This window comes from Pyxicephalus adspersus, chromosome 4 (genome assembly GCF_032062135.1).
Source record: "Pyxicephalus adspersus chromosome 4, UCB_Pads_2.0, whole genome shotgun sequence".
Taxonomy (NCBI): domain Eukaryota; kingdom Metazoa; phylum Chordata; class Amphibia; order Anura; family Pyxicephalidae; genus Pyxicephalus; species Pyxicephalus adspersus.
The window spans coordinates 71,165,199-71,187,832 of record NC_092861.1 but is presented as its reverse complement, the minus strand read 5'-3'; the positions used below and the strand labels follow the sequence as shown (position 1 = coordinate 71,187,832).

At 36.8% G+C, this 22,634-nt stretch overlaps 1 protein-coding gene across 4 annotated transcripts in view; it reads right to left on the bottom strand.

Annotated features, from left to right (window-relative positions):
• Positions 1-1,763: 1,763 nt before the first annotated feature.
• DOP1A (DOP1 leucine zipper like protein A) overlaps positions 1,764-22,634 on the bottom strand; it is a 44,243-nt gene continuing 23,372 nt past the window's right edge. For 3 of the 4 annotated variants that reach the window (XM_072408572.1, XM_072408574.1, XM_072408573.1), the window contains 23 exons: positions 21,457-21,731; positions 21,192-21,344; positions 20,471-20,571; positions 19,998-20,254; positions 16,816-18,775; positions 16,619-16,730; positions 16,078-16,260; positions 15,085-15,210; positions 14,754-14,888; positions 13,759-13,814; positions 12,698-12,802; positions 10,851-10,917; positions 9,685-9,829; positions 9,518-9,597; positions 8,450-8,559; positions 7,152-7,301; positions 6,223-6,284; positions 5,933-6,085; positions 4,843-4,979; positions 4,582-4,637; positions 4,297-4,461; positions 3,199-3,328; positions 1,764-2,345 (listed from right to left, as the gene is read on the bottom strand). In XM_072408572.1, coding sequence (XP_072264673.1) covers positions 2,040-2,345; positions 3,199-3,328; positions 4,297-4,461; positions 4,582-4,637; positions 4,843-4,979; positions 5,933-6,085; positions 6,223-6,284; positions 7,152-7,301; positions 8,450-8,559; positions 9,518-9,597; positions 9,685-9,829; positions 10,851-10,917; positions 12,698-12,802; positions 13,759-13,814; positions 14,754-14,888; positions 15,085-15,210; positions 16,078-16,260; positions 16,619-16,730; positions 16,816-18,775; positions 19,998-20,254; positions 20,471-20,571; positions 21,192-21,344; positions 21,457-21,731 — 5,024 coding nt within the window. In that variant the 3' untranslated portion in view covers positions 1,764-2,039. Of the gene's footprint in view, positions 2,346-3,198; positions 3,329-4,296; positions 4,462-4,581; positions 4,638-4,842; positions 4,980-5,932; positions 6,086-6,222; positions 6,285-7,151; positions 7,302-8,449; positions 8,560-9,517; positions 9,598-9,684; positions 9,830-10,850; positions 10,918-12,697; positions 12,803-13,758; positions 13,815-14,753; positions 14,889-15,084; positions 15,211-16,077; positions 16,261-16,618; positions 16,731-16,815; positions 18,776-19,997; positions 20,255-20,470; positions 20,572-21,191; positions 21,345-21,456; positions 21,732-22,634 lie in introns of those variants that run through there. The other variant, XR_011920346.1, reaches the window with a different exon arrangement.

Here is a 22,634-nt window from a genome sequence, read left to right as displayed (position 1 = left end):
CGTTTTGTATTTTATGCAATGCAATGATCAGCTCCAAAGCTTACTTTTTTTTTTTTAGAGGACATTCTTCAGCATTGTGTTTAAAGAACAAGTACTGTGATTTTTACCTGACATATCATCAACACTCCAATTTGCATTTTCAGAACTGATGGCAATAGATGACACAGAAGTCTTATTTAGGTCACATAGCAGTCTTAATTCATATAAAAAGATTTGCCCATGTGCATTTTAATATATTCACGACTAAGAAACTAATAATTAAAAATTCCCCTTTGGCAATTGGAATCTATTTTTTAAAACAGTGCCAATATATCCAAAATCAATCAGAATACTCGTTAACACCATTTTGGTATCCTATTAAACAGCATTTTTGTTTTTAAAGTAAAATCTTTTTCTCAGAGTCAATTGAGGGACAAATTTCCATTAAGCAACCTACATCGACATAACCACTAAACATGTAAACATGAAAGGCAGCCCCCAGGGGCTATAATCACTACTTCACCAATCCTGCTCAGTTGTAATAAGCAGTCCAGAAAGAAAGAAAAAGAACAGTAAAGGAGCTTTAAGAAAAGGGAGTACACAAATCCTGTTTTCTGTATGGTCCATTGAGTAATGGTGACGGTAACATAATATCTTCATTCAAAACAAGGTCTTTACATTACTAGATAATACCAGAAAGGAACCACCATGGAAAACGAGGCATGACAGGTAGGCAACATCTTGAATAAAAATATGAATTAAAGATTTAGAATCAAGAGACCACTGAAAAAGAAGACAACTGACCTATGACGATATCCATAGCTGGACATTGACCTCAAACTTTTAGCAAGAAAAGAATTCCACCCACTGAACAAACTTGGAGAGAAACTTCTATAGATTAGCCTTTTACATCTGATGATATAAAGTAAATATATGCACTTTAATTCTGCAGTCATAGCTTGGAGCCTGAATCTCTAGCATCTGACATGGGGACATTTTTCCACAGATGCCCACGCTAACCTTATATAGCATTATCCAGGTTAGTCTCAGAAGAAATCAACACAAAACCCTTTGATTTTACTGGGTAGGTTAAGATTGCTTGTGCAATTTTTTTTTCTTCATATGCTGGTCTAGGCTTCTGCACAGGGTCAAGGACCTTCTCTCCCTCTCTGTCCCCATGTGCTACTATTGGGCCCAGCACCAACTATTTATGACAGAAGAGGGGGAAATCACTTATTTTTCTAACCCAGAAATATTGGGTAAATAAATGTAAGCTACTATATCTGATTTTCCTTCTAAAAAGCTAGGTTGCTTGGCTGGAATGTGTAATGTTTTTCCACTTACCAAGCTCCAATATGTAGGTCAGGAAGTCTGCCTTTAATAGGTACAAATTTATTTCATACAGTATATGTGAACATAACAAAGAAATATATACATACATGCTGTACACTTCTTATAAACGTATGCCTTTAAATCATGTTTTGCCAACAGCTGATGCTTTGTATGTATTCACACAGAATCAACTAAATCCTATTTCTGCAATACAAATGACTTCTCTGTACATCTGAAGTTACCTACAAAATATACACTGCTGGTGGGAAACAACAAGGGTCTTAATTTTCACAAAAAGGGTTTTTTACTAGCATTCAATAGTTCAGTATGTTCACATAGCCCTTTTATATACAGTAATCATGACCTAACCCATGAGCAGCACTTTTTTGGCACATAATAACAAGCACACATATATGACCAATAATTAGGAAAAAGGAAAAAAAAGGCTAGTCCAAAGTGAAAAAATGTCAAATCTATATTTGCAATGTTTTGTTTTAGAGCAATCAACAACATCGGACACAATTTATGCTCTCTAATATTAGATAATACATACATTTTAGGTAACATCCAGAATCCTCACTTTTATATACAAATAAAAATCTTTAAATTAAATACAATCAAATCATAAGTAAGAAGCATGTTGTTATAATACACACAGGGTAAAAAACACGCAACTGAGAAAGGAACATCAGTGAAGTTAGGAGTGGTGCCCCAAAGTTTCAGAAGGATCAGCTCTTAAGAACTCCCTCTAGAAAATCTCTCTCAAGCATCTCCTCAATTTTCTGCCTGGCTTTACTAGAGAACACTTTCTGGTTTTCCAGTTTCATATCCTTGTTGGTAAAGGAGTTCTGATATAGGACTGGACTTCCTGAGTCTCCAACACATCTGCTTGTGACTTTACTATTGAAGACTTGACTGAGTACATTGAAAAAAGGCAGGAGTTGTTCCATACTGCGGATAGTGGAAATTGTAAGCAAGAGATGTCCTGGCTCCCAGTCTAAAGTTCTCCCTGAGATGTCCTCTTCTGGGTTTTTCTGGAACATAGCAAACAACATGAGCCAATGTTTCCTTTTGATGTCACAGTAAACAGGGTGAAAAGATATCAAAATGTCTGCTAATAATTACCAACATTCTGGACCTACTTATAGTGTTTAAACAACCAATATGTGATTAAAGGGCTGGCAACAGAAACACAAATACTTCTATTTTTGAGCACAATCATTCTGACATACCATATATTGAAGTTAAAGAAAACCTCCCATGAGAGAAGTATAGAGGCTGTCAATTCTCACCCCTACTGTGTGGCTAATGCGTGCAAGGACAATTATAGGGCCTGATAAGTCACAAGTTCTAAACTGCAAACTTGTTCTGGGTAATTAAATCAAAGAGGAGCAACGGAGCAGCATTATTGGCAGGAAATGCCAGGCTGGCTGCCATGATGATCCTTTGGCTATATCCCCTTTTAGGAGGGTTTCTCTCACTTTACGTTTTGTCGGACACTCCTGCTAAGAAAAATTCCCATAGTGTATGCAGACATCAATACTACTCTGACACGTGTTCAAACCCTTACCTACTCTACCTAGAGTACATAGCTAAATAAAACAAATACCTGGAGTTGGGATTGAAGTGAACATGATCACCAATTGATGGGGTGTGGATAACATTATGTATACAACAACAATATGCAGAAGATAATCACAGTGTTTTTTTTTAGGTAAGTCCTAGGCTACAAATGCCCAGGTCAGTTTATTAAAATTTTGGGATTTAACATGTACCGATTTAAATGACACTCTCCACAATATTGGGAAATTTGATTTTGCTTTTAGTTCTATGGTTTGTATATAAAGTATGTTCACTTTACCAATACCTTATCTAAAATAATTATACCTTGGCTCTTTTCCTTAGGAGTTTTGCTAGTCGTACAACGTATGGTTTAAATTCCCTTTGATGTGTTCCTTGCCGTCGGACCTCTAAGCCCGAGTCATCTGAGGCTTCCGGAATAAATGCCCAGCGATACCTAAAATTATTATTATTAATAATAACAATAAGCAGTATTTGTATAGTGTCAACTTATTAAGCGGCGCTGTATATTAAATAGGAGTTTCAAACGACAGACAGATACAGACAGTGACACAGGAGGAGAGGACCCAAAACCAAAAAATGAATTTGGAAATAGAGGAAGAGGTAGTACAATGAAAAGTTAAAAGTCACTTTCATTAAAAAAACACATGTTTTTATTAACCTCCTGAACGGTTCATTTCTGTCTAAATTTAAATGTCTAAAAGCGGTACATTGTTTTTCACAAAAATTTATTTTACAGTATAATATAATAGTATGAGTATAAAAAAAGTTGGAAACACAAAATCATGTCAAAATATTAAATTAAATAAAAAAAATGTTTTTTTTACCTAAAAACAAAACAAAAAAAAAAAAAAATATATAATCATACTATTATATTATACTGTAAAATAATGTTCAAAGACAATTACACATAAAAATCCACTGTATTGCATTCAATACAGTTATTTTGTATTGAATGCAATACAAATGGATTTAGAATTTCCCACCCCCTTGCAACATACGCACACACCGATGTCACCAGGAACTCCCCCGGTGACTCATCGGGTGCAGAAGATGCCGGAGGAAGAAGAAAAAGGACACGAAAGACGACGCGGGACGCCGGCGAATCAGGCAAGACTCGATTTACAATTTTTTCTCATAGGTTTACCTACCCCGAGTGTAACTCGGAGTTACCGCTCAGGGGGTTAAATTATGGAAGCTGTAACAACCCACTGGCAGAATGTATAGCATGAGTGGTATAAATGCTAATCCATCTTTAAGCAACAGTTGTCTTAAGTGTGTAATTATATTTTTAAAGGATTTAAAACCATAACAATGTAATATACACTGTACTCACACTTTCAGGAAGATAACAAAGTGTTCAAATGTAGTTAGTAACAAGATTGAAAAGAATGCCCAACTTACATCTGAAACTGTGGTAAGTTATCAGAAGGTAGTGCCAGGGCTAGATCAAGGAATTTACAAGCTGACAGGAAAAGGTTTAGCCAGCGCTGGCTGTTATATGATGTTGAGAAGCCATTTCCACCAGTGTATGTTGTCTCCAGAGCAGCAACTGAAGGTCCAGAAGTTCTACAGGGGAAGAACAGTATAACAGTCATTATTATGGTGACTTGGAGGACAACACTACTCTGCTTACACACAGCACTGAATACTATCATATAACCACTGAAATGACAGATCACAATATACCTGCTTATGTCTTCATCAGCAGTAAGTTCCTGCTCCATTAACAGGAATACTTGTACCTGATAAAAATATACCAAGAAGTACTGTTAGCATTTTTATTTAAAACAAACATACTTTGATCATATGGAAAGTTTTGCAAAACATTTAGTGTTAGGCTTTTATCTCAGATTAAAAATCCTCATCTGCTCTTAGATGAGGTTCTTTGCATTCTTGACAAGGACAACACAAATAGAAATAAAGGAGGGACGAAAACTGTGTACCCACCAGTTCGGTGATCATGGTTGGCCATAATGAGGTGAGGTGCTGAGGAGACATTCGTAGGAGCAATACCCGAAAAAACAGAAACACCTGGGAATGAAGGGTGGGCACCTGTGGCAACCGCAAGCTCTCCACTAGCCTTTCTTAAAAACAAAGACACACAACACTGATTGTTCATTAAGTCAAGTTAATTTGTGTAAATTAGGTTTATACTAAATCATTAGGCCTCCACAATATGAATACAGATTTCAACACCTTCCTCAGTATTCAGTTTTGGCATTTGTAGGTGTCATTGTCATTCTATGGTGGCGATACCTGTAAAAGTTTAAAATGCCCCAGTGACAATGGTCACCACCGTAAATTTAAAGGGTGAATTACAATGAGTAGGTAAGATACAATAATGGCACAGAGGGCATGGAAAAAAGATCAATGTTTGATAATAGGCAGAAAAAGAGTAAATATAAACTGCAAACACAACAGTACACTACACTTTCCAAATATCAGGTCACGGTGACACATATTTGCCCTCTACATGATCTGCACACCAAGCTCCAGGGGGAAAAATGGAGGTTGAAAGTTTTGTGACGGATTTTGCTAAATATTAAAACTACAATCTGATTGCGTGACCTCTATTTATTTCCCTGGAGATGTCTCTGAACACTCTATTCAAATTAAATCCAATTGTACTAACTAGTTGTTGGTAAATTTAGAGAGGTTTGTTTAACCGGATTGCAACATGTGGCGGGCTGTACAAGAATACTACAAAAGGGCCAAATGGCCCAATCTGCTGTTTTGCATTCACAGTAAAGCTGAAAATGATTAAAAATGGAGCTTGATAGAATGAACCTGATTTATTAAAGCTCTCCAAAGCTGGAGAGGATACATTTTTATCAGTGAAGCTGGGTGATCAAGCAAACCTGAAAATAGACCTGATCCAGGATTCAAAACATTTCCAAGCAAATAGCAAAAAACTTTGGAGAATTCTATTCCAGGTTTGCTGAATCACTCAGCTTCACTAATGAAAGTGTATCCTCTCCAGCCTTGGGGAGCTTTAATAAATCAGGTCCAATGTCACTCTGTTGCACTGATGTCACACCTTGTATATCTGGCAGGAACTTCTGGTACTGGTCAATCTCACTGCTGAAGATGGCAAAGGCAAGTCTCTTTAGCAGCATTGCTCGCTGTTCCAGCTCTGCATCTCTGTTAGTGAAAAGGCTGAGGGAACTGCTTTGAGCAACGGCCACACGAGCTGAAATAAAAAGGACAAACTCTGAACAAGGAATGTGTGCCAGCACACTTTATACCTTATTAAGAACTAATTATAAAATCCTCATAGTCAGATATTGACCACTAAAAAATGTAGGTGGGCGGAAAAAAATAACTTACTCATTAGATCACGAAATGTGGTTTTGTCGTGTGTCATCAGATGGTCCATAATTGCCCTCCAGCTACAAGACAAAAGTAAAATTCTTTATTAGAACAATGTGAATTTGCCTTATTCAGCTGATCATTGTTTGAAAACCAGATAAACAGTTTTATTATATAAAGTACATGTTCTCCAATAAGACAAATAAAAAGCATGTTCTAGAAATTTGTTTTTCAACTAATGAAATATGAAAGTTTTTGTCATGGTTTGTAATATCATAAATGCAAGAAAACAAGAACAGGGAGCCTTGTAGTAGTATTTCCATCAGATCTAAAGTATGAAAATGTATTTAACACCTAAATAATACACTGGGATTCTGGATTTAGTAAAGTGTGAAGTAAAATTGTAAAATGTAAAGCAGGATCTAGGATAAAATAAACACGTTTCCTCACCATATGTCTCTTTACTATTAAAAATAATAACACACAACTAATACATGTCCACATCAGTATACTGCCTTCATGAGCAATGCTCCTATTTGCAAGTCAACATTTCTTTTTTTTGCAAATACTGTATGTATAATAAAGATTTCAAAACCAAAATAAACATAAATGGTTTCTTGTTGTTTGTCATCTCTGGATTGACTTTACCTACCATGAACATTTTATCCCCTGTTGCTTAAGTTCTACTTTACTTACTGTTCCCCCTCTTGGTGGAATCACTAGATTCAGCTGGTGGTGCCTCTGTTTTGTATTTACTGTTATTGTTTATACATTGAGCCTTTCCGCTTTGTACTCTTATGCACTTCTAAGAAACTCCTTTTTCTACTGTTGACAATAATGTACTACCTCAAAAAATTTAATAAAATGCTTATAAAAGAAAATTGAAATAAAATTTGGCTTAAGTTATTTTACATATGTCTTGTCAGAAGAATGGAGAAGAGACTTACTGACTGACGCAGGAACTGTCCATCTGAAAGAAGTTGTGATCCATGAAAAGGTCAAATGCTTCCTTCTTCCAAGTCCGCCTGGTGTACTGATAGCCACTGAGGCTACTCAATAGCTGCACACAGGCTCGGTAACTGGGTGCATTATGAGCACTGAAACAGTGAAGTAAAGATTGTTGTTATTACACTAAAGATCAAATTTAAAACTGGCAGCACTACATTGGTAAATGGTTTTATTATGAAGATACCCTACAAATATCACAAGTCCCAGTATACTGTACATTCTTTATGAAGGTAGAATTATTCACAGTCTTTCCTTCGACTATTTCAAAGTGATCCCTTTCCTAATCTGTGCATGCTTTTCGCAAATTGCAAGTAAAGTGAACATTGCTAGAGAAAAAAAGCAACTATGGGGTAGACTAACACAATTATAAAAGTTACAAAATCAAGCCTGGTCTACTGCATTGTGGTGTTCAGTGACTGTCCTATCTAGCAGTATGTGGGTAGAGTGGCCATATATAGGTCAGAGAGGGTTCATTATGATACAATTGGACGTATATTGCAGTAAGTGCAAACAAGAATCTCTGTTTATATTAAGGCTTTGCCAAGTGTGTAAGGGTGGATTACAGAGTGCAGCAGGATTGAAAGAATTACAAGTTAACAGCTCTAACACTTCCTATCATATATTTGAATACTGTTTGTATTATTGGATTCTGTTGTACAGTTTCCAGAGTCATTATCAGACCTGGTTTAGTGTTTGTCTTCCAACTGTGTCATTTCACCCTGTACTGGTAATATATGTACATTAAAATTTAGTGCCTCTCAGTTTAACAAATACCAATGATTGTTTGGGTATATGTATGGGTGGCAGCCTTCCCACTGGTCAATATTGTAGAAGGAATTTTTCCTCCTGACCACCAGGCTAATGTACTGTGAGCTGTACATATAGTAATTATATCATGAGTCCCCCCTGTTCATAATAGTCAGAGAGAGATCACCCAGCAGCGAGTCAGTTTGAACATGAAATGTTATTTTTGAAAAGTTGGCTGAATGCGTGTTAAGGGTGTATAACAATTATAAATATAATTTTTAGCTTGTTTAGGGCAATTACAAACATTACCAATAACCAAAAAATGTAAATTTTTTGGACCACAAAACACTTTCAAAATGACAGAATCTCCACAAAAACAAATAGTATTTTGTTATAATTGACCATCGAGGAAAATATTGCATACCACAGCTGCAGTGTGCACAAATGTAATGTTATTAATTATAAACAATGAAATGTAGTATATTATTACCTGTGATTGCGTAAATAAGGTACCACATAGTGCATGATATTGACAAGTAAAGGAATAACCTTCTCCTTTTCATCACTGTAAAACACCATATCCAGCAAATGAGCAAGAACCTGACAAAAGACAAAAACAGTACACAAAAGAGCCAACATGAGCACACAAGTGTATACTGCACTTTGTCCAGATACTACCATTGTAAACAGGGGGAACATAATAAGCCTTTTTAAATAATCTTCGAGCAGGTTTTCCAGGGGACAAAGGCTTGGTAATGACCTCCACCTCAATTACCTCTGCAGCTCCTGCACTGCAGGGTCTTGTTTTTAAATATAGGAAAATATGTACAGTATATTGTGCACTGTTGGTTTGATTAAAGCCAAACAATCCAGTTGACAGGAACAGAATAGGAATCTTCCAATAGAGACATTTTTTCTAGTGTTAAATATGTAATTTTAGCTCACTTAAGAAAGATTTTAACTAACTTCCGGTTAGGTCTCCAGTATAGGAAAAATATGTAAGGGAAACCCCCCAAAAGGACATAAATGACAAAAAAAGTTTTTCTTTCTTATTTTATCTATTCCCCACCTATCCAAGCCAAAAAAGTGCACCAGCTCAAAATACATTTTAAAGTGAAGCTGTGACCAAAAGAGGCAAGCAGAGAGCAAAGGACTACCAGCATTGCTTACGGTCCCCCTGCAGCAGATTGTTTTTCCCATTACTGACTTAAAATGCTTTGCTAGGCATAGGCCCTGATTTATTAAAGCTCTCCAAGGCTGGAGAGAATACTCTTTTATAAGTGAAGCTGGGTGATACAGAAAACCTGGAATGGATTTCCTAAAAGTCATTGACTATTTGTTAGCAAATGTTTTCAATTCTGGACCAGATCCATTCCATGTTTGCTCGATCTCCGGCCTTGGAGAACTTTAATAAATCTGGGACATAGTGTGGAGGTAGCCATTCTGGTAGGGACAGTGCTTTGTTTCCTTATGCCAAAGCCTTCAGCAAGACCATCATGTTTTATATAAGCTCAAAAAATTATATAACATCCTTGAATTCCTTAGACACCATTCTTACCTCTGAGAGTAATGTGAGTGCATGCACACTATACACTGAAGGTGTGATGTTTGATATTTCCATGGCTGGAGACAGCATGTCTGGTAGAAAGGAAGGAAGAGAAATACATTTTTAAAAAGGTAATTCAAGACTGCAGTCAAGATTTTTACACTGAACCAAAACTATACCTTCAACATCTGATTCAGTAGTGGTACCATCTACTGTAATTTTTGGGGATGGCTTCACCTCCAAGTTCCTTCTTAACCAGGTAGTCTGCTCCAATGATGATCCTGCGATTGCACCAATTGCATCTACAATTTTGTGTGTGACATCCTGAAGTGATAGACAAAAAGCCAATGTGTGAAATAATGAAACAAGAACATGTATTATTTTTTTATAGTTATGAACAATTTGATTAATTTGATTGCATTAAGGGAAAACAATAAGTACAGGCATATTATTGTAAGCAGCAGGGAAATGCTCTCTTAGGTGGTTATGATTACATTGTTAAAATGTCCAATTTGGAGTGTTTAGGGAACCACTAGGGGTTCACCTATCTCAGTTATGAAAGTGCAGATAAAAATGCAGGTCAACAAGATCCCAGCTACATTTGTCAGCTGGTAGAATAGTAGCACAGAAGTAGGCATTGTTTACATCATACCCTCACCCTCCTCCACACTCTCAATCAGTCTAAAATCCACAATCCAATAACTATACCTGCTGTATACTTTCATTTACATTCAGTGTATTGCCTTGTAATGTACTGTGTATGTAGGAAGATATTATGATGCTACCACTGTATATAACAGAACAGAACTCATAGTACACATACATATTATGTGCCAACATATACCGCAATTGCACAAGAGATAGGAATATCTCAGTCCAACTTCCTTAAACACTTTCTTTAACCCCCTGAGCGGTAATCCCGAGTCTTGTTTGGTGTAAATAAAACATGCATATTTAATACATGCTACTGTACAGTTATATTACAGGTTTCAGTATTTTAATACACCCTTGTTTGATCAGATTTTTGTGTTTTTTTATTTAAAGTTTATTATTAAATTTTTTAAATATTGGACATATTTCGGTGAGTTATGCCTAAGAATTATAGGCTTACAATGTAAAATAAATTTCCATGCAAAACAACTTAGCGCTTTTGGAAAAAAAATACTTACATAATTAGACAATTTTTAACATTAAACACTTTGATGTTTGCACCAGATAGGTGAAAACTACATACATGTTAGGTGTGCTAACTAACCCTTTCAATGAAAAGTGTCAATTATTGTTAACTGCCTGAATATTAATACATATAGGGAGTACAAACTGGAAATGCACACTGAGTTTTCACCTGCAGGTCTCTCTGGTCTTTCTTGTTGTCAAGGGTGGGGTTCTTCATAATGAACTCATTCAATACTCTGTAAAAAATGAAAACCAGTACTATTGGTTAAGGACTGCTGTATGTCATCCAAACATACCAAGTGATTTCAAATTGTCAACCAAAATCATACAAAACTACCTTCTTTTTAGGGGTTCTATCATAAAACCAATGCTTATCGAAAGTTTAAAACAATGCCTGCTCTGCTAGCAATGGATTTACGGGCATCTGCCCATCTGAACTCCCCCACTGCAAAGAATCAACTTATTTGGAGATGCAAGGCCCATTGCAGACTTGTGGTCGACCAAAGCATGTATTGCAGGCTGTGCTTCCAACTGCTTCCATGCAATTGAAAGGTAGCTGTTGGGAACCATTTTGTGCATGGATTTGCACACGACTGCCTTGCAGATGCAGAACACTGCGGTAAAGTTCCTACAAGCAGCATTTGCTTTTCCTTGTATGAAGGAAGAACTGCAACTGCAAACACAAGGACAGCACATGCAGATGTGGTAACCTACTGTTAGGTCTTATTAATATTAAATAGTATTTATATTGCGCCAACATATTACTCAGGGCTGTGCATTAAATAGGTATTGCAAATGACAGACAGACACACAAAGTGACACAGAAGGAGGAGAGGACCCTGACCAAAAGAGCTTACAATCTAAGAGTTTAAGAGACAGAAGAAGACAGGTAGGCAAGTTTGAAAAGATGGGTTTTGAGTGCTCTTTTAAATTAGAAAAAGTAAGAGGAAGCTGAATAGGACAAGGAAGACCATTCCAAGAAGTGAGGGCAGCTCTAGAAAAGTCCAAGAGCTGTGCGTGTGACACGGTTACTAGACAGAGAGGAACTTATAGGTAGGTCATTGGAGGAGCAGTTTTATGTAATATCAATAATGTCTTAGCGACAATAGGTTTTATCAATATACATATATGCCTTTCTAACATACACTTTCCTTTCATAGGGTCCATCCTAGAGGAATGCAACTCAAACACCATTATCTGGCATCTGCAATGTGCCTGTGATCATCTGCCAAGCCATCAGATTAGGATGGAGTAGGATTGCAGTGGCATTTAAAATGTATTTCCGCAGAATCTTTTATTATATCTAATTATTACGTATTAAAATTTTACATCTATCTGTCTTTATATTATTAAATATTACACTCTATATTTTACACAAACAGCAATTTGTGTTGTTCCTAGGTGTCGTTTATGGTGTGGTTAGCAACTGCAAGTATGAAATGGGTCTAAATACAATACCAACAACTAACAGAATGTTGGAGTCTAAATATAAAAAAATAGTTGGTTACTGGTAATAAAAAGTGTTTTTGCTACAGCTATAGGAAATCTTTGTGAGTAGTAGGGGAAGAGGAAATCTTAAGGAGAAGTAGTAGAAGCACTTTTTAAAAAGTGTTTAAAAAGTGTTTTTAAAGTTCTCAAAAGAAGCACAAAGAAGCATAAAACATTTCAGTCTTGATCGCCAGCTTTGTTGCTTTTTGAGAATTACTTTACATTATGAACAGCTAGAGAAGTCGGGAATGGTTTAGATTTAAATCTGTTTTAAAGCGAAATATATAGCATTTTAAAGCCTGAGGTCAGTAAATAAGTGCTGGAAATTTTGCAGAATGTACATACAAGGTTAGTGTGAAGAAACTTTCCCAGTCAAGAGGTAAGCATTCAGCACAGGGTTGAAAGTTTTCAGAACTGTGGGAATTGTACACTAGGTTTGTCCATTCTCCTGAGATCACTTCTTTTTAATAATCATTAAATTATGTATTTATAGAAGTCACTGATGAACCCTATATGCAATAGTCTTACCCCAATATAAGAAATTGGCCAGGAGCTGGAAGACTCAGCTGGTTTGAGTCCTTTAGCAGCACAAGAAATGAAGCCCAATTATCCACCAGATTAGAGACAGGAATCCTGAAAGAATGTCATTTAGAGTTTACACGTGGAAAACAATTAAACACATCAAACAGAAAAAAAAAATATTAAAAAAAAGACCAGTCTACCTAATTACTACACAATATATTCAACACACTTATCACATATCAGATCTCCTTGCAATAAACATTTGACCTCTTCTCATTTACCCAAAATATACACCTACAAACAAACTCTGTATCATCCAATAATTTTATTTTAAATACTCATGTAATTATACATTTTAAGATCTACACCAGGAACACAACAGGACTCAATATATATACTTTTTTCATACCATTAATACTGTACAAACACTGTTCAAGGCACTGTGAAACATTGGTAATAAAATATTCCTTTATATATATATTAGTTGCTGGATAGATCTCAATATCCCCTGAAGAAGCTCAGTAGGGCAAAATACATCGGGGTAGAGACTCACTATTTCTCTACAAACGCTGTCCAGAATGGTATTACTTATGGTTATATGAAAACCTATACTATTAAGAAGTATCATGTATAGTACTTAGTCTCAAGTAAGATCCACAATACTACGTTTGTGAATACTGAGCAACTGCTAGAATGAGACTTAGAACCAAAAAATAGGTGAAGAGATACAAGTTAATTAAGGCTGAAGTGCAACACTGTCGAATGTAGGGTCTATCTGTATAGGTCCTTCTAAAATATTTACTATAACACAAATATTGTAGCAGCCGGTTAATCAGCTAGTATATAAATATTTATATATTACAAAAAGTTCCTATTTAGAGTAAAACAGTTTCACCTCTAAACATATAAGAAATGACCATGCCTAAAGAAAAACAATGTAAGATTAACTGTTATAAGGGATCACAACAAGCATATTGAAGAGAAAAAAAAAACTGTTGTAAAAAAAAATAATCACAATAAAAAGGGGAAAGCTACCATGCAAGTAATACTTTAAAAGTTAGTCTTACCTCTGAACATAGGCATAAAAGAACTGTAACATGCAGACCTCAAGTGAAAGGTGCTTCTAAAAGATTAAAATCAGAGGAAACAACTTAGCAGCAAAATAATAATGCGTGTTAATGTGGCCTCCAAATGCCACGAAGCTACAAATAAATGTATTTAAAAAGCTTGCTGCAGCTTTCCATGCACAAGCCACAGCAAGCTTACCAGAGCAAGACAAAATGATGCATTGTGACTGGTCAAAGGTTGTCTAATTTATCATTCAACCAAAATGTGCTCCTAAGCAGCCAATGTTCATGCCAATGTTTTCTGATACACCACAGAACTAAACAGAATGAATGCACTTCATGTCTAACACACTGATAAATGTTTGTTGTTCTTTCACACAATCACAACGCACCCAAAGAATTTATATTTTGTGATTACTTTAGCAAGGAAGCCGTAACAATATGGTAAACTTAGAAGAAGGTAGTTTTTAAGAACTTTAGGAGTTGAGAACTTGTAGATATTGAGGGTAGGTATTAAATGTTAGTAACTGCATATACTAGCCCCCCATCTGAGTATGAGACGGGCTGTGAGTTGTTCTTTAATGGCTTCCCCAAGAGGCAGCATTACAGAAAGTTCTCACCTTCCCTCTGTTGGCCAAGCTTTTCTACAAGCTATGCTTCTGCACATATTTCACCATTATGCACAACATTGGCAGAGTGTAATTAAAAAGGTTTTCCTCTGGCAGCATAGAGTATAGAAAAGCTCCTTTTAATTGTTAATAATATTGCAGAAGTTGTTGTTTTATTGTGTGATTGTACAGAAATCACAAAACCACTTTATAAACATCATATTTTAAAAAATGATGTTGCAGTAAAGTAAGTACACTAGAATTATTATTTCTTTTCAGCACACATACCTTATGTACCAATATTATAATAATACTGAGAATGTCAATGGCATGCATTGTTATTAGATCTTTATACAAGATAAGTACAGTAGCTGCTGAGAGATATACCTTGTCTTTAGCTATGGCAGGTGGCTGCTTCAGTACCTCCTTCACAGTTTGTATAACCGTCTCTGTCCTCATCACGCTAATGGAACGCACAAGTTCAACAAGCAGAAGTTGTTCTTCACTGGCTGATGGAATGACCTTATTAAACAGTGAAAATGAATAAAATTAGAGTGGAAATGAAGATAATGAAAATATGGCATTAGCCAAAGCAATTCTATTGCACTGCATTACAAATTCTGATCAGGAACACAATTATTATCATGTCATCCAGAACAAACACAAAATAGGTAAAGGTTTGACACTTAAGTTTGCTACTTGGAAATTTCAGTGCTACCTTTGTTCGTGCAGAGCTTTTATTGTGTCTTCTTTCATTCCAAACAAAAGCGATGGCAGCCATAAAATGAACACCGTGATTCATAGAAATGGGTCCCAGTAGCTCCAAAATCTGCTGCCTTAAATTCTGGTAATTTGAGAAACGCAAATCAATTAGGACATATAACATCATATACAATAAATAATGTATTTTTATGCAAAAAATTGATGACTGTTTGCAATCTTAAGCAGGAAATGTTAAAACAGGAGAGGAAATAAAAAGCTATCAATAACGAACTGAAAAGGGAATTTGGTTAAACATCTCACTTTCAGTTACTGACTGTAACACAAAACAATATAAATACATGGATGTGGATGAGTGTGTGCTTTTCATTTAGGGATATGTGGAATGTTAAAATGCTGACTATAGTCATCATCATGTAGAGTCAACAGAAAAGCTTCTGCATAATCTAGGGCATTTCCACACTGTACCCACAATGCCGCTAAAATGATAACATATGCTGGAAAAACCTTTCTTTGGCAGGTAGAATTTTGCTGCAGTACAGCATTACCTTTAACACTTTACATAGCTCTCCATTCTGATACATGCAGCCAGAAATACAGAGATAAAGGGTAGGTAATGCAATTTATTTTGGGGAGGGACACTTTGTGGAGCATGGAGGCTGTCTGTATGATTGCACTGGTGACAGGTGCATTGTACTACAGATAAGCATCTATATGGGGTAACACAAGCTGGATTAATATGGCTGGTGAGAGGATGATTTTTTGAAAACACTTAACAGTAAATATTTATTTACAGTTGCAGAATGTTTGAATAGCATAATACAATCATTACATGTATATTTAAAGTCCACCTAAAAAAGTGTACAAGAGGATTCAAGATATGTAACACAGTCTTATATAGGCTGATCTGTGCACATTGTAATGTCATAGCAAGCTTCATCAGGTAATTATTACCAATAATAAGAAATTTTGGACAATGTATTTGTATTACCTTTGTTGAGCCAAGATTGATTGTAGTGACAGAAGAAGCGGCAGCTGTAAAGTTTCTTTCAGAAAAATCTGCTTGATGAAGAATGCTCCATAGCAAGGTGACTGATGACATTATTAAGTGGAGTATGGAAAGGATTCCACTGCGAGCTTCTAGAAGGTGTTTTTGATCTACATTAACCAAGAGCTACAATAAAAGACAACAATAACTAAACAGTGCAAAAAGTCTTTTGTTTAGCCAAGTTAAAATAAACAAAAAGACCTCCACATATAAGAAACCCCTCTATACTATTCTTAAGAAACCCTAAACTCATAGTAGCTGAGAGCACTATGAGAAATAAAAGAATAGACTTCTACAGAACTTCAATGACAATGGTACACTGTGTTTGTGATTATATTTCCTAGAAAGATTGTAAAACCTAAGCCAAAATAAAATAGTTTTAATTTATTGGAGATCCTACTACACAACAATGAGCAATTTATTTCAAAATTGGCATAATAACAGACAATACCAAGACAACAGCCAAAGTTCATTTTCAACTTACCTGGTGATACTGTGCAGATGGATCAAGTAGACAATAATGAATAATTGTTGTAATGCCCTCAAGCAGGGTCAGGATCATGTCTGGTGGTGTGAAGGATGCCATCCATAAAGGCCTTAAATACAGACAGTAAAGACAACTGTAAAAAAAAAAAAAAGTTATAATGAAAACTAAACTGAAAACAGAAAAAAACTACATACCTGTTGTCAGATAACCCGGTTTCATATTTGTATTGCTGAATTAGCTTATCTAGATTTCTACAAAGCTGTAGTGTCACAGACACAACTACTTTTTGCAGGACTTTACCCATGTAAGGCAAGGTAGCCGTGATGAGGCCAATCCACTGGGGGTGCATTTTACATGTATAATGCTGGTGCAAAGCCCTAATCACGGCACAGAGGAACATCCCCTGGCATGTGATTGGCTGGGAGTGCATGTACTGGAGAGAAGTGATTGGCTGCTGAGGGTTGATGTGCTCCAGATCAGTGATGACAAAATCAAAGCCGCCTTCATTGTCTTCTGGGACAGTTAATACACGATGTTCCAAAACAATAAGACCTTGAAGCACTTTTAATAGCTGGGACTGTAATGTGCTGCCATTATCAAGTTCATCCTCAGAAAAGTTGATTAGACTGTCCTCAGAAAAACCTTCTTCGATGGCTATTATGTTCTTTTCAGCCATGCGTTCACTGTGCCACTTCTGAGCACTAAAGATTGAAGAGAGTAAGCAGTGGAGAATCACCTTCTGTACCTTGCACTTGGACAACATGTCCGAGATGAAGCTAGCAAAACCCTTAGCCGAGCTCTCTATCACCTTGGCCAGCTCCGTAAATAGCAGGGTCAAAATTTCAATACTCAACATTTGCATGTTACGATTGCCCACCAGATCTTGCTTGGACACGTTAATATGAGCAGGGTAGTGGCTTCTCATAAAATACAAACACAAAGAAATAAGAATCTCTATATACATGGAGCTCCGAAAACTGTGGTTAGAATCCAGGGGTATATTGCTATAGAAGTCTCTTCCCATGACAGAGATCCTATGCCTTGCTAGGAGATTCTGGAGCAGAGACAACTGTGGAGTGTATGCATTATTGACACTGGTGGTGGAAATAGCACTGACAAAGACTGTCGGACATGTTTTTAATATGGCTTTTATTGCGGAGAGAGCATATAATGTCCTTGAGGAGTCGTAAAGCTGGAGATATAAAAGCACATGCTGGTAAAGGGGGTGGATATTAAAATGTGGCGATTTTGCAATGCCAGGAGAACCCACATCACTTTCAATTTCAGATATCTCCCCCTCTCCACAACTGTACCAATTCTCTAGGTCCAAGCCCTCACTGAAAAAAACATTTGTCTGTTTCATCTTCTCATTCTGGGCCTTTTTCTTGTCATCGTCCTTCCTTCTAGACATTTTTACTTTAGGCTTTGATCCAGTTGGTTTATTCCTCTCCTTGTTAATTGCATCCTTCTCTGCAAGCTTTCCTTTAAAATTAAACTGGATGCTGCTGTGACTCCGTTTCCTGTGCTGTCCTCCAATCATATCACTATTAAAGTCACCAAGGTTCTGGTGCATGATTGAAGGAGATGACAAGTTTCTGGTAATTGCATTTGCCAAGCTTTCAATACCAGAGTCTGCAGACACAGAGAGAAAGTTGGGTGGATGTCTAGATGAAGGATGAATGTCAGTCCTTTGAGTTTCTTCATCCTCATTGCTTGTGCCATCATTCGAGGCACCACAAATCTTCATCCTGCTGGAGGTGTCAATCTGATCTGCACATGAGTAATTTGATTCAGAATCCTCACCCACATTTCTAAGAACTGTGCATATCAAATCAGAAATAACTTGTTGAACAATCTCATCTACAGAGTCCTCCCTTGAGATGGTACAGTTTTCTTGAGCACTTAAACTCTCAGCATCCACTTCTTCTCCTACCGAAGACTGAGAACCCCCAGAGTCTGAACTCTGCAAGATTTCAATATTCGGGTCTGGGAGATCAAAATCTGACACTATCATAGGGATGGTTTCACTGCTGGTGCTCAGAAGGGACAGTCTGTCACTGAGAGGATTTACTGTAAGACTAAAATTTTCAATTTCCTCCAAAAGAGCAGGCTTCATTTTTGCCATTCCAGAAGAGACATGTGTATTTGTGAAAGCTGCAATGATTAAAATAAACATTTTAAAAATACATTTATACAGCATGTATTTAGGTGTACACTTAAAGCTGAACTCCAGGCAGATATAAAAACGCACATATTACTGCAATTTTGTAATCAAGAAAGGTAATTTTTTCAATGCAAGCAGTGTGATTACTAGAATTTGACTTGCCATCAGCCTCTAGCTGTCCTTGTACAGCAGAGCTTAAGCTATGTACACACTTCCAATGGTTCTCGCCCGATAATCGCCGATATCGGATGAGAATCTGAAGTGTGTACACTGTGCATCATTCATTGTCCAAACGACCGTCCTGGCGGATCCACAGACGATGAACGACGAACAATCGCAATGCAAGTGAAAGGGGAGAGTGCACAGAGGGGCGCCGTTCTGCCGCTCTCCCCCTCCCCTCTGCATAGATCAGAATTGTGCTGTATGTACAGCATCATTCATGCATCGTGGAGTCCAAAACAAAAGACCTTGAAGCACTTTGATTAGCTAAGATTGCCGCAAGTCTGTATGCGGCTTTACAGAGAGGGAGGGACAGCATGTATAACTATTATGTATTTAGCTGCTTGTCTGGAGATCAGCTTTAATTTATGTTGTGCTCAAAATAGTAAAGCACTTGTATTTGAAGGAAAGCAATCATTTACTGTGATTATTACTGTGATTATTATTATTGGTCTGGCTGTGGACACAATATCCACAGCCAGACCAAATTTATATACACAATATGAATCTCCCATGGGTAAGCCTAAAATAATAGTCTTAAAAACTAACGAGAACATTTTTAAAGCAGTGCATGTGACATTCATCCAATATTCAGGTGAATTAATCACTGTAATTTAATTATGCATTAGGAAGATTAATACCATAAAAAGGGTTCAAATTACATGTTGATGACCTTTAATTAATAGGTCAGCAGAATGTGGCTTCACTCTGGAAGCCAGGGATTGATGGGTTGTGCACTAGGAATAGTTATAATAAAGTGTTACATGATTTCATATTTATATCTTTATGTATAGGTCTTAAATTTTGGAAACGTGGGTCTAAGATAGGGAAGTTTAACGGTATAACACTGCTATGCATTTTCATTATAGAACAGACATACTAATTTTGTTCAGGACATAATATGCCTTTGTGCCTCAATGACTAAGATGTAAGTTATTAAAATGTAACAAGCAAACATGACTATTATTGGACAGTGTATGATAAATTGCATACCATCATTACTATTACAAGTCTTGGTAAACAGTCTCCTATTTTCCTCATAGTGCTTCATGGATTTACTCCAGTGTCTCTCAGCCTGGACACGCTGCACAGACACTCGCTGGGTCTTTGGATGCAGGAGTAAGAGAATAATTGGTTCCAGGACTCTTGCTATGTCGTGTCTCTGCAGCACTTGATGTAGCCAGGCCTGACCCACAGAGGAGGTGCAGCCATCTAAGCTGCTCAGACTGTCCAGCATGATGAACAAAGACCTGTATATTAAGAGATTTATAACTAAAAGATATTGCTACTAATGCCATAACATCATCGTAAACATAAGGCATAAAATGGAGTTGAGCTGTTGGATATGTCATATCAGCTAATCACTTTTCATCTTTCTAATGAAACCAAGATCTAATTTGTCCTAATATCAAGTCATTTACCTTGGAAAGAAATTACCTAGTGGAAACAAAATAAGCAAGTATTACCTGTCAAATGTACGCCCATAGGATGAAGACTTGTTCACATGAAGATCTCTAGTTAGGTGCCACAACACTGAAAATCGTCCATGAGCTTCCATTCTGATTTTCTATAATGATGTAACACTATATTTATAATCAAATCCACTACAATCCAAACTTCAAAGGGATATATAAAAAGTCAGCATACATCATGGCCTTGGAAAATTACATAATAATGTCATTATTAATAGGTTCCACCCCCAAAAGAAAGCCCTCATCATAAAAATCTCTTCAATTACAGCATACTGTATTATACCCTCACTTTCTGATCCAGAAAGAACTCTGTTCTTGTGTATGTGTGTTTCTAAAACATTTCTATGCTAAGAATTCAGTAATCTCAGTAAGGGCAGATTCTATGTCATCTCTTGTTCAGTTGTCCAGAAACTATACACTCCATAGATTCTGAAAAGCCTAGAAGGCATTACAAAACAGACCAGAAAATGCTTTCAATGAAAGACACAGGAGCCAGTTGAATCATATGATTTGCGCCTTACACGTACAGATAGCCAGTCTATAGGTCACATTCAACATCCCGCTACCAACACTGCTCATTCATCTGAAATATTTTTCCATTTGGAAACAAAATGTCCTCCGTACAGCTGTATAAATGTGTCAAATATTTTTTCCACTTTCTTGTGGTTTACACAGATGTTTTAATATTGTTTTATTATAGGTATTGTAGAAATACCTTGTCTTTGTGGGTTAGTTGCTGGCTTATAACATCCTCGCATATGCTGGAAGATGGGACTAGATTGTGTAGCTGGTAAAAGAGTTCCACACTTCTTTGATGGTGCTGAGGAGTTCGATCTCCTAACTGTTCCCAGAGTGTCACAGCCACATTCTATAAAACAAAAACAAAAAAAATGTACTGGTAAAGCACAAACATCCAGTACAAAGTAAATAAGTAAGAACTATGGGATGAGTAAAATATTTTCAGGCACAAATCTCTTTACCTTGAAGAAATCAGTTTTCTCTGCCATGTATCTCAAATTGCCTTCAGTAAGAGGTGGGCGGATAACAACAGAAACTCGCCCTTGGTTTGGACTTAAGGGCTGAGATGATTCCAAGCCATTTGGAGTTTCCCCAGCCACCACTGCCACAGACTGGGTTAGGCCAACCAGGTCCATCACAAGAGATATGGCCACACTCTGAATGCTGAAATCTACTGCAGCACTGCAGGCGTTCATTAATGTTTGCAGCCACATTGGTGGTTGAACTTTCTCACAGTCTGATTGAAGAAAAAAAAAAAGGAAATATTTATAAAAGTATACTATACAAACATTACAGCACTAGACTGTCACAAACTAGATACACTAGACAGAAAACTAGAAAAAGAGGGGAGCTGTTGGAAATGTCATATCAGTCAATCTCTTTTCCTCTTTCACATGAAACTGATGTCTATCTGCCCATGGTTCCCTTTGTTGTCCTTTCCAACAAATTAGTGCCAGTTATGTTTTTTAATCTGGGAGGACTTTTTTTTACAACAACCCTTGACTTACTTTTACTCTTACTCTTTAGGATTCTCAGTGTTTACATGTGCCCCAATGAGGCAACAAAAAGCAGTCTGCGATACCCCCTCCCCCCCAAAGAAGCGGGTTCATGCGAAAAGAGTCGGGTTCAAATAAATATCTGACTTTTAAGGATGGTTCACACATCTATGCCTAGCTTTTTACTTCTCTTAAAATAATGCTTGTGTGCTTTATGTACTTTTTAAAATTGATACCACTGAAACTCCTGCTTTTTTCAACCCCAGTGCTTGGAAGTTTGAAGGTTCTTTTTTGGCTTGTGGTGTATCTCTGGGTGGTGGTAAACTTAGCTTGATCATTTTATGTGGGGACCCATTTTTGTAATTAAGGTATATACAAGCTTTGCTGAATTAATGCTTGTTCTCTGAACACCAGTGTTCTTCCAACAATCTATCCACAGCTCCTTTTTAAATTCATAGTACAAACCACTGCACGGACTAACAAAACTGGATAAATTGAACTACAAGGACAGTGCAAAATGAGAGAAAAGTGCTTGATAATGCAAGTAGTCCATCAGCCTGAAAACGAGGCAGTATTATAAATGCTTGGCCTGGGGAGTGTACAGTTTCCAATGAAAAAAAGAGACAACCCAATTATAGTACAAG